At 41.7% G+C, this 12,500-nt stretch overlaps 2 protein-coding genes across 2 annotated transcripts in view; both read right to left on the minus strand.

The window, feature by feature from the left end:
* LOC128611024 (zinc finger protein 271) overlaps positions 1-11,399 on the minus strand; it is a 28,987-nt gene extending 17,588 nt beyond the window's left edge. The window contains exons 1-7 of the mRNA XM_053630237.1: positions 11,205-11,399; positions 10,488-10,659; positions 9,835-9,936; positions 9,350-9,621; positions 8,362-8,429; positions 6,237-6,430; positions 5,000-5,908 (exon numbers count right to left, since the gene is read on the minus strand). Of these exons, the coding sequence (XP_053486212.1) occupies positions 5,000-5,908; positions 6,237-6,430; positions 8,362-8,429; positions 9,350-9,621; positions 9,835-9,936; positions 10,488-10,635 (1,693 nt within the window). The 5' untranslated portion in view covers positions 10,636-10,659; positions 11,205-11,399. The remainder of the gene's footprint in view (positions 1-4,999; positions 5,909-6,236; positions 6,431-8,361; positions 8,430-9,349; positions 9,622-9,834; positions 9,937-10,487; positions 10,660-11,204) is intronic.
* Positions 11,400-11,841: 442 nt separating this feature from the next.
* LOC128611025 (zinc finger C3H1 domain-containing protein) overlaps positions 11,842-12,500 on the minus strand; it is an 8,160-nt gene continuing 7,501 nt past the window's right edge. Inside the window, exon 17 of the mRNA XM_053630238.1 lies at positions 11,842-12,500. This exon is cut by the window's right edge and continues 864 nt beyond it. The gene's annotated coding sequence lies outside the window, so the exon portion shown is untranslated.

Below are 12,500 nucleotides of genomic sequence, written 5' to 3' on the forward strand. Positions count from 1 at the left end.
ACGGTGGTAGTAAAGGCAGTAACAGTGTTAGTAACCGTGTTAGTAACGGTGGTAGTAAAGGTGTTAGTAACGGTGGTAGTAAAGGTGTTAGTAACGGTGGTAGTAAAGGCAGTAACAGTGTTAGTAACGGTGTTAATAAAGGTGTTAGTAACGGTGGTAGTAAAGGTGTTAGTAACGGTGGTAGTAAAGGCAGTAACAGTGTTAGTAACCGTGTTAATAAAGGTGTTAGTAACGGTGGTAGTAAAGGCAGTAACAGTGTTAGTAACGGTGTTAATAAAGGTGTTAGTAACGGTGTTATATATCCACCGTAGTGAAGGATAACGTGTGTGAATTTTACACAGGGTTCTTGTCCCAGAACGTTACACAACTTCAACACGTCTTCTTCTCGCCTGCGTTTAATAATTACACTCAGATCAGGTTCTGCTGAGACGGAGATAATTAACTCAAGCAGCTTACTGGACTTGTGCCCTCACAGTTGCCGTGGAAACGTTAAACACTAATCCTCGCTCCATACAAGCGCATAACTTTGGATGGGGTTATATAAGGTGCACGTGAAGGCAGGTTTTATACGCAGTGTACAGTTACGACTGCACAACAGGTTCTGTCTGATCTCACACGTGAATAAAACCAGCGTCAGAGTCACGTGGAAAACGTCTCAGTCCTGCATGCATTTTTAATCTCCGTTATATTCTCAGCTGTGTGTGTGTGTGTGCGCGTGTGCGTGTGTGTGTGCGCGCGTGTGTGTGTGTGTGTGTGTGCGCGTGTCTGCACACATTCACGTCGTTTCTTCATAGAATTTATTTTTTTTAATATCAAAATGAATGCAGCTGTCATAGACGTAGAACTCCGGAGCAGTTGTGAGTAAATAACAAATAAATAAATAAATACATACACACATAAATATCGTGTAGAAATGCCTGAGAGAATCGTGATATGATATCTGTGTGATATCGCTCCACCCCTACATGCATGCAAACTTCATTCTGAATTCCTAATGCCATTCACACACACACACACACACACACACACACACACACACACACTACCCTTACTGCATTACTGCACTTGTGTATGAAGTAGAATTCAGCTGCTACAATTCTATTCAGTTCAGTTTCAATTCTACACCGCTGTAACAACAACAACAACACACACACACACACTCTCTCACACACACACAGAGCTTGAGAGAAATGCGGATGTGGAGCTCAGTGACTCACCTCTCAGCCTTCACAGCAGAACTGAGTGACTCTTTAAATCCACACACAATAAACGGCTTCCATTTTCAACTCGATCTAATTCTACTCAGTGGTGAACATTTAGTGTGCAGATGATCTGATGTGGAGGATGTGTGTGTGTGTGTATGTGTGTGTGTGTGTGAGACAGAGAGAGAGAGACAGAGAGAGAGAGCGGAAGCTCCTCCTCCTGCTCCTCTGCTGCAGCGCGTCTTCTTTTGTTCCTGTGTGTTTATAGCAGGTGAAGCTGCACATCGCCCCCTAGCGGCGCTCTGAATATTCACCACCACGCCACTCGCTCTCGTCTCCCTCTGCTGCCTTTTTATTTATTTAATTTTTTCTGGGATTTTTTTTTCTTTTTTTCATTTCTTTTCCCTCTTCTCCTTTCTCAAGTTCATACGTGGCCTTCCGGCATTCCGATCTGATCTCCGTGACGTCATTACTGTGCGTCACCCAGAGCTGTCTGTTTGTTTGTTTTTAGGTCAGAAAGTTGATTTGTTTTGCTTTTTTTTTTTTTTACTTCATTAACGCTCTAACGCTTCATCAAAAAAAAACTAATCCTACGCTTGAGGCTTTTACACTCTGTCGACCAATCAGAGTCACACACACGCTACGCTCACTTACTACTGGCCAACGCTGACACTGTGAGATCGTCGATTATAGAGACTACAATCCATCCATCCATTTTCTGTAGCGCTTATCCTACAGGGTCACGGGGAGCCTGGAGCCTATCCCAAGGGGCTCGGGGTATGAGGCGGGGGACGCCCTGGACGGGGTGCCAATCCATCTCAGGGCACACACACTACGGACATTTTGGACATTTTGCCAATCAGCCTACAGTGCAGGTCTTTGGACTGGGGGAGGAAACCGGAGCACCCGGAGGAAACCCCTGAAGCATGGGGAGAGTGTAGAAACTCTGCGAACACAGGACGGAGGCGGGATTCGAACCCAAAACGCTGGAGGTGTGAAGCAAACGTGTTAACCTCTACGTCACCGTGGCAACCAAGACTAGAATCTTCTATATAATATCAGGAAAAGCAGCAACGCCACTAGAAGCTTCTGTAATAAATACACAGACTTTATTTATTATAAACATTTCAGTTTATTAAAGAAACATGTTTAGTTTCCTAAAAACAAAATAATTCATAGTAATAAGTACGTTTTCAGGCAAGATGTCGTGTTTTATTGATTTTTAACAGCAGTTCAGCCCTCCTTAAAAGAAAACCAGTTATAAATATAAAGACCTGTAATTTATTTGGTTTTCCTGTATGAAACTGTGTGGAGCGATGTCCCTGATGTCCCTGATGTCCAGGTCGTCCCTGATGTCTCTGTCGTCCCTGATGTCCAGGTCGTCCCTGTCATCCCTGATGTCCAGGTCGTCCCTGATGTCTCTGTCGTCCCTGATGTCCAGGTCGTCCCTGATGTCTCTGTCGTCCCTGATGTCCAGGTCGTCCCTGATGTCCAGGTCGTTCCTGATGTCCCCGATGTCTCTGGTGTCCCGGTCGTCCCTGATGTCTCTGTCATCCCTGTCGTCTCTGATGTCCCTGATGTCCCGGTTGTCCCTGATGTCCCTGTCGTCTCTGATGTCCCCGATGTCTCTGGTGTCCCGGTCGTCCCTGGTGTCTCTGTCATCCCTGATGTCTCTGATGTCCCGGTCGTCCCTGATGTCTCTGTCGTCCCTGTCAATTTCTCGCCAAGTGAACAGAGACATAGGTGTAAAGTGATTTCAGGTCCATGTTGGTCTCTCTTTCACAAAATGACAAATATATCATATCATGTATTTTTATGTTGGAAATTATTCTTATTTGGGCAGTTTGGACCCCAATTTCTTACAGGAAGACCCTAGTGGAAAAACAACAACAACAACAACAACAGATGAATTTGTAATGGTTTTAATGGTTATAATGGGAATTGTAATGGTTTAAATGGAAACTGTAATGGTCCCTGTGGGTCTCTACTGGTAATCTGCTTCCTTCTATTGGTGGCATGTTATGTCTAGTGGATACCATTAAGGACCAGTAATGGTAACAGTTTTAATGTTTAACAGCTGATGGTTTGTAACGGTATTTGTAGTGGAAACCATTAGAATTTCTGTGATGGTTTGTACAGGTTTTTTACAGCAGGGTCTGATGGGAAACATTTAATCGAAAGCATGTCCAGGGTCATTTATTTACACGCAGGTTTAACTGAGTGACAAGAAAATCAAAACGCCTTAGAGATTACCGTAAATATACCTTACATATATCTTACAACACTACTAAAGTACAGGATGATATATAAACTCTAATATTTATTTACTAACGTCACTAATAACGGAAAGAGTGTATCACTAATAAGAACAGATTATTATTATTATTATTATTATTATTATTATTATTATTATTATTATTAGAAAGTAAAACCTGACAGAAATAATCATTACTGTAGGTGTGGTCTAACCTGTCTGTGTGCAGGAGACACCTGTCTGTGTGCAGGAGACACCTGTCTGTCCTCCATCACATGAAACACAACTTAAAGAATGGTAACCTGTTCTCTATAAACACAGCGAGGAAACAGATCTCCTCCAGCTCCTTCCGTCTCACTCTCTACACACCCGGGACTTTACACACATCTTCTGAAAATCTTTTTTAAAATACAGCACTGTGCATAAGTATTCACCCCCTTGGACTTTTCCACGCGTTACAGTTTAGAACTGAAATGGACTCCATCAGGATTTTATACCATGAATCTACACAAAACATCCCATAATACTGAAGTAGGAGGGAAATGATTTAGAAATAAAAATATATTAAAGCTGTATGTGCATAAGTATTCACCCCCTAACATAGTTGTGGTTGAGTTTCCATCAGAAGTGAGATGATGAGTAGAACAGAGTGGAGCTGTGTGTAATGAAAGTGTCACATGACCTCGGTGTAAATCTCCAGTTCCTGGAGGAACCCGGAGTGTGTTAGAGAACCTAATGAAGACCAACGAGCCATCAAAACAAAGTTCTGGAAAAATATCAGTCAGGGTTTTGTTCTAAAAAAATATCCTGAACTCGGAACCTCCTGCAGACGGGACGTTACATCTGCGGTTAAAAACGTAAGGAATGCGACAGAACCGCGACTCGGGGAGGACTCGAGGAGGCCGAACACCTAAAGGCAGCGAGTCAGTGAGTGGGTAAAGAGGGGATTAGTCACAGACACAACCACGAGCCTGAACACTGCACACAGACTGGACTTTATGGAAGAGTGACAAGATGAAACACAGATGAAAGAAATCGATGTGAAATCCCATTTTGAGACTCAAACACATGTTGTCCGGTCTGCTGAGACCGAAATTAAAAACTTAAGCCAAAAAGTACCCTGTTTGGCCTGGGCACAAAGAGCTATGTTTTGTGGAGGCCCTGAGGCCCTGAGGTGGTGGTAGCACTCCCTTGGCCGCTCGGTTGTTTCTCTGACTAATCCCCTCTTTACTGCTCACTGCACCGAGGTCTCCGACAGAGTCCTAGTCTTTCCACTTCAATGTGGAGTACTTACGCACGCCACTTATATATATATTTATATATATATATATATAATCATACGGGAATGCTCTTCCCACGCTCTGAGACGTTTCCAGCTGTTCTTCAGTGTGGACACGCAGGTGGAGTCGGAGGTGACTCTCGTGAATGAAGCTCCTCCCACACTGTACGCAGCAGGACGGTTTCTCTCACGTGTGAATGCGCTGGTGCTTCTGGAAGTTGCCCTGCTGGGTGAAGTGCTTCCCGCACACGGAGCAGTAGTAGGGTTTATCTCCGGTGTGAATGCGCTGGTGTTTTTGGAAGCTGCCGTGCTGGGTAAAGCTTTTCCCGCACACGGTGCAGCAGTAGGGTTTCTCTCCGGTGTGAATGCGCTGGTGCTGCTGGAGAGTGCTCTGGTGAGTAAAACTCTTCCCACACTGTGCGCAGTGATACAGCTTCTCCTCCGTGTGGATACGCTGGTGTGTTCGGAGGTTTCCTCTTTCACTGAAACTCTTCCCACAGTGTGAGCACTGATAGGGTTTCTCTCCCGTGTGAATGCGCTGGTGTCGCGTGAGAGTTCCTAACTCGCTGAAACTCTTCCCGCACTGCAAGCAGTGGTACGGCTTCTCGCCGGTGTGGATGTTCTGGTGTCGTCGGAGACTCCCTTTCTCGCTAAAACTCTTCCCGCACTGCGAGCACTGATACGGCTTCTCTCCCGTGTGGATGCGCTGGTGTGCCTGGAGATGGATCTGCTGAGTGAAGCTCTTCCCGCACTGCGAGCACTGACACAGGTTCTCTCGCGTGTGAAGGCGCTGGTGGAGCTGGAGACTGCTCCGCTGCGTGAAAGTCTTCCCGCACTGCGAGCACTGATACGGCTTCTCGCCCGTGTGAACACGCTGGTGCACTTTCAGATGTTTACGCTGGATGAAATTCTTCCCGCATTCCGAGCACTGGAGCGGAGCTTTCTGCATCTGCATGCGAGGAGAGTCGGCTTCGAGACCGTCCAAGCACACCGCGGCAGACTGACTGGAGCTCTTCGAGGCCACCAGACTCTCGTATTTAATCTCTCCTGATTTCAGGAGTCGGACGTATTCCTCGTGGTGGCATCTCTTGATGTGTTTGTGGAGATAACTTTTGGATGTATAAGAAAGTGGACATGAGGAGCAGGAGAAAACTTGAAGGATGGTGTTCGTTCCTGCAGTAGAAAAGAATATCAGAAGTTATATCTGTATGTTCGTGCGGACGTAGCCCACAGAAAATAATCAAATGATCTACTGGGTCTCTGGAAGACCAGACAGATTCCTGAAGATGTGACCAGGTCACATGATCATCAGTAATGAACAAGGAGTTCTAGATGAGTGGTTCTGAGGAGCACACGGTTTAATATTTCCTCGTCCCCTTGCCCTCATTCTCCAAACCAAACTGAACTGAGAAAAAAACCGACAAAGAAAAAAACAAAACGCCCTTGAATCATATAATTCTAAAATAATTAAAATCCCAATCAAGTCATAAATGGACGTAACCGTTTACGGAGCACTTTCTGTTCCAGATGTAGTTGAAGGTGAAGCTGTGGAGATCTTTAGCGAACTCCTCTTCGTACCACAGCAACAACTCGTGTCCAGGTCCGATGGGTCGACAGCAGCGGTACAGGATCCCACCTCGATACTGAAACGCCACCAGATTCTGCTCTTCATCATTACGGGCGCAATTCACGTACCTGAGAGGACGAGGGATTCACACAGAAGGAAAGAAAATGATTGAGAGGAAACCAGTATAAACCAGTTTATACCAGTTTATACCAGTATATACCAGTTTATACCAGTATATACCAGTTTATACCAGTATATACCAGTTTATACGGTATATACCAGTATATACCAGTTTATACCGGTATATACCGGTATATACCAGTTTATACCACTATATACCAGTTTATACGGTATATACCAGTATATACCAGTTTATACCAGTATATACCAGTATATACCAGTTTATACCAGTATATACCAGTTTATACCACTATATACCAGTTTATACGGTATACACCAGTATATACCAGTTTATACCAGTATATACCAGTTTATACCAGTATATACCAGTATATACCAGTTTATACCAGTATATACCAGTTTATACCACTATATACCAGTTTATACGGTATACACCAGTATATACCAGTTTATACCAGTATATACCAGTATATACCAGTTTATACCAGTATATACCACTATATACCAGTTTATACGGTATATACCGGTATATAGCAGTATATACCAGTTTATACGGTATATACCAGTTTATACCAGTTTATACCACTATATACCAGTTTATACGGTATATACCAGTATATACCAGTTTATACCAGTATATACCAGTATATACCAGTTTATACCAGTATATACCAGTTTATACCACTATATACCAGTTTATACGGTATATACCGGTATATACCAGTTTATACCAGTATATACCAGTATATACGGTATATACCAGTTTATACCAGTATATACCAGTATATACCAGTATATACTGGTATATACCAGTTTATACCACTATATACCAGTTTATACGGTATATACCGGTATATACCAGTTTATACCAGTATATACCAGTTTATACCACTATATACCAGTTTATACCACTATATACCAGTTTATACCAGTATATACCAGTTTATACCAGTATATACCAGTTTATACCACTATATACCAGTTTATACCAGTTTATACCACTATATACCAGTTTATACGGTATATACCAGTATATACCAGTTTATACCAGTATATACCAGTATATACCAGTTTATACCAGTATATACCAGTTTATACCACTATATACCAGTTTATACGGTATATACCGGTATATACCAGTTTATACCAGTATATACCAGTATATACGGTATATACCAGTTTATACCAGTATATACCAGTATATACCAGTATATACTGGTATATACCAGTTTATACCACTATATACCAGTTTATACGGTATATACCAGTATATACCAGTTTATACCAGTATATACCAGTTTATACCACTATATACCAGTTTATACGGTATATACCAGTATATACCAGTTTATACCAGTATATACCAGTTTATACCACTATATACCAGTTTATACGGTATATACCAGTATATACCAGTTTATACCAGTATATACCAGTTTATACCACTATATACCAGTTTATACGGTATATACCAGTATATACCAGTTTATACCAGTATATACCAGTTTATACCACTATATACCAGTTTATACGGTATATACCAGTATATACCAGTTTATACCAGTATATACCAGTATATACGGTATATACCAGTTTATACCAGTATATACCAGTATATACCGGTATATACCAGTTTATACCACTATATACCAGTTTATACGGTATATACCAGTATATACCAGTTTATACCAGTATATACCAGTTTATACCACTATATACCAGTTTATACGGTATATACCGGTATATACCGGTATATACCAGTTTATACGGTATATACCAGTTTATACCAGTTTATACGGTATATACCAGTTTATACCAGTTTATACCAGTATATACCGGTTTAACAGCAGAGATATGCACAGTAAATCTATGCAAGACGTTTTTAGAGTCTGAATAATGAACATGTAAGATTTCTCACCTCATCCAGTTAGAATGCAGCTCTGACGTGGCATCGATGTATTTTTCACTCTGCTCACTCTTATGTATCTGCAAAAAACAACATTAATGTCTGTTATACATTTACATTTTATTCTATTAAACATTACGGAGGTAAAATCAGTCTTCCCTGCAGCACGAGGGACGATGGGCGGAGTGGAGTGGGGTTTGATTTAGACTGCAGGTAGGTGGAGGTCTGTTTTTGACCTGGTAGGAGAGCATCGGTGTTTTAAATCTGTCTAAAACACTGATCAGTTGGAGAGGCAGACCTGCCAGGAGCACGTCGTAGCAGTCCAGCGGTGAAATGAAGAAGCACTTGTGTGTCCTCTACGAAGGCCACTCAAGAACAGGGAGATCACAAGATCTTGATGTCGGGATGCATCTCCAGGGATAGATCAAAGCTCAGTTCTGCTGGAGTTTAGTTTCAGCTGCAGAGACTCGAGCAGACCCATGAGTGAGGAAGGAAAGGAGAAGATGAGCTGAGTGTCATCAGCGCAGCATCGTTATGAAAACCCACCTGCCAAAATCGAGCTGCAGCAGTCAAACCCCAACATGACACCTGAGTGACCTCTATGGAGAGAAAAGTCCTCCTGATCCTCCTGACGTTGTAATGGAGAAACCTGCATTGTAAGGTTTTCCTGAAATATAACGTTTCCTGTGTTGTCTGATGGTGAGATCTGAGAGTTCTCCAAGGAGATCACAAGATCTTGACATCTCCAGGGATGTACAGCAGCTCAGTTTTGCTGGGATTTAGTCTCAGGTGAGATGAGCTGCCATCCCTGATGAGCTGTCCACCAGACATGCTGAGATCCGAACAGAAACATGAGGATGGGAGAAGAGGAGAAGGAGGAGCAGGAGCAGGAGGAGAGCATCATCAGCAGAGCAGTGATGTAGAAGATACGACCTCGCAGAGAGAGACAGATTTACCAACCAGTAATCACACACTGAACTGTCCTAAGAAGCTAACTCACCACCCAGGAGTAGGAGCTGTTCATGGCTTCCTCTCGGTCCACCGTGTCTCCCTGGTAGGGCCCGAAGTGAGCGCCGACTGGAATAGTGTCGCTGTTGTTGAACACTCCCAGGCCTGCGTCGGGAATACTGGACTTCCGGATCTCCAGACCGGGAGGAAGGGTTTGTCTGGCCCGGTCAGCGACCCCCAGTGGAACCGCGATGTCCGGGATGAAGAGAGCCGGACCGTGAACCTCACACTTGTTGATGAAGAAAGATCTGCAGTCCTCACAGTCTGGAACGAGAGAAAAAAAGACATGAAAAAATCATCTTCAGAACAAAATATCGTAAGCGTCTCAGATGCGTCATGTGACTTTTTCCTCACTCTATTTCATTTGATTATAAAATAACTTTGAGTCGAAATAAATACCAATATCATTAAACAAACTAAAAACCATCACTGTGGTGTCGTTATAACGGGAGAGTCCGACGCGTCCTGCTCTCTTACAGAGAATGTCGTCATGTTCAGGTTCTTCTTCTTTTATAAGTATCTGGAATTCTGCGTTCTGATGATCTTCTGCGTCTTTCACAGAGCTGCAAGTTCCTCCATCTACAGATTCAGAACATTTCAGATTTACTCTCAACAGGAGCGAGAACATCAACACACACGATGAACTGCAGCAGACTGACAAGTGGACTGACATCTCTCATTACATCTCATTACATCTCATTACATCTCTCGTTAAAGTGTTATTACATCTCATTACATCTCTCGTTAAAGTGTTATTACATCTCTCATTACATCTCATTACATCTCATTACATCTCTCGTTAAAGTGTTATTACATCTCATTACATCTCTCGTTAAAGTGTTATTACATCTCATTACATCTCATTACATCTCATTACATCTCTCGTTAAAGTGTTATTACATCTCATTACATCTCTCGTTAAAGTGTTATTACATCTCTCATTACATCTCATTACATCTCTCATTAAAGTGTTATTCCATCTCTCGTTAAAGTGTTATTACATCTCTCATTACATCTCATTACATCTCTCATTAAAGTGTTATTCCATCTCTCGTTAAAGTGTTATTACATCTCTCGTTAAAGTGTTATTACATCTGTAGACACGTCTCTGAAGTACGTGACTGTCTTACAGAAGTAATCTTCATCCTCATCTTCATCAGTTTCTTCCTCTTTCAGAGGTTTCTTCCAGGGTTCTCTGTTCTGTTGGTCCACAGAGGCGACGTGTCCCACCGAGCTCGATGTTCTTCCATCGGAAGTGCTGCACACGTCCGTCTGCATGTCCTCACCCAGCTGATCCAGACGCTAACAGAAGGTGGTGGTTAATTCTCTACAACAGTAGCAGGAGTTTATATTAATGCTCTCACTCTAATACCTTATCGTTTCTATAGTAACGACTCATTCACAGGGATGTGGTGACGCTTTCTGTAAGGAGATGTTTACGTAAAGTGTATGGAAGGAGTCTCCAGTGTCAGCGCTGTGTAACAGTCAGAGGTGAAGCTGTAACTTTCCGTTTTCAACATCTTCAGGACAGAGTTTACACTTCTCTACTGTTTCTGTCTAATTCTGTCTAGTTAATAGATAGATAGATAGATAGATAGAAAGATAGAAAGATAGGAAGTTAGCAGGCTGAATCCCAACACTGTCCACTAGATGTAGTGCACTTCATATTTCTGTAAAGCTGCTTTGGGACAAAGCCCATTGTTAAAGCGCTAGACAAATAAAAGTGAACTTCAGTGCCGCGCCTTTATCTGCTCCCTACCTAGTGCACTTCTACACAAAGTGGAACTCTGTTTGGGATTCAGCCTCTAACTGTTGACCGAGCAGCTCAGCGAACAGCTTCAACTTACCTCAGGATTTAAAGCAGAGCGGAGTTAATCACCTCTCTCTCTCTCTCTCACACACACACACACACACACACACACACTAGATAAGATTGTTACTGTGTAGTTTAAATAAATCCTGTCAGATTATTGCAGTGTAGAAATGATTAGCAAGAGCTCAGGCTGTAAAGCTGCAGCTCTTCTTCTTCTCTTCCTCTCGGTTCATGACGGAGACACGGAGACAGCGCGCCGCGAGCAGCGCCCCCTGCTGGAGGTTGTGTCTTGGACAACATGAATTGGGATAGAGTGTGGATTCTGCCTCAAAAATATTTTATTTATAATAAAATTAAAGAAATGTCTTATAAAATGATATATCAGCGCTACCTACAAATTTATTATGATTTATTTATTTATTTTACATAGTTTTATTTCTGATGACTTTGATGGAAATCGCTCCTCCTCTGATCTCCAAACTGAGGATTTATTTTTTTCCAGCTGTTTTGGTTTTGAGTTCACCAACAATCTCTGGAGAAACATTCTGGACATTTTTTTGTGATATAATTCCTGATATCTCTTTGAAATATGAAAATATAATTCTCCGTTTTACACATTATAAGAAAGAAAAGTCAGATTTTTTTTTAGTTTTTCTTTTTACTTAATTAATTCAATTGTTGTTTTTGGCTAAATATTTTATACACAAGTGTAAATTTAGTAAGAGTAAGCCTCTGTTTAAGCCTTCGCTCGTGGACTTTACATACATTTAATTTCTGATTCTTCCAACAAGAAATCTGTGAAAACAGTGAATCTTTTCAAAAGGTATAATCCTTGTTTGCTCCCTGGTCCAGCGTACCGTTACCGTCATCCTGTATTCTCCTGTTCACTTTCTTCAACAACTCAGTAAAGTCACCAGTAAAAAAAGACAGCAGCCTACTGTACGTTACACGAATACAAGACGTTCTGTTAACGTTTATACACAAAATTAAATCCGAATAAAATCTAATCAGCTTAAAACAGGAGCATCGTAATCCAACTTCAGCACTTTAGAACACATTTTACTAAACTCGGACGCTAAACGGAGTCAAGATCCTCTTCATTCGTCGTTGTTTTATATGCAGCTGGAAGCACGTTGCTCACTTTTATTTCTTCTTATCTTTTAAAAAAAAAGTTATTTCTTTGGCTTTGATTTAAATCATCGACACTGATTTTATTTATAAAAAAAACACACAAAAGCAAAAATATCTTTACAAAATAATTTAATTGAAACACATTTCAATTACAAAATAAAACAGTTGAAAAATCATTCCTGCATGTTTCCTGAATACT

The sequence above is a fragment of the Ictalurus furcatus genome, chromosome 8, assembly GCF_023375685.1.
Source record: "Ictalurus furcatus strain D&B chromosome 8, Billie_1.0, whole genome shotgun sequence".
Lineage (NCBI taxonomy): Eukaryota > Metazoa > Chordata > Actinopteri > Siluriformes > Ictaluridae > Ictalurus > Ictalurus furcatus.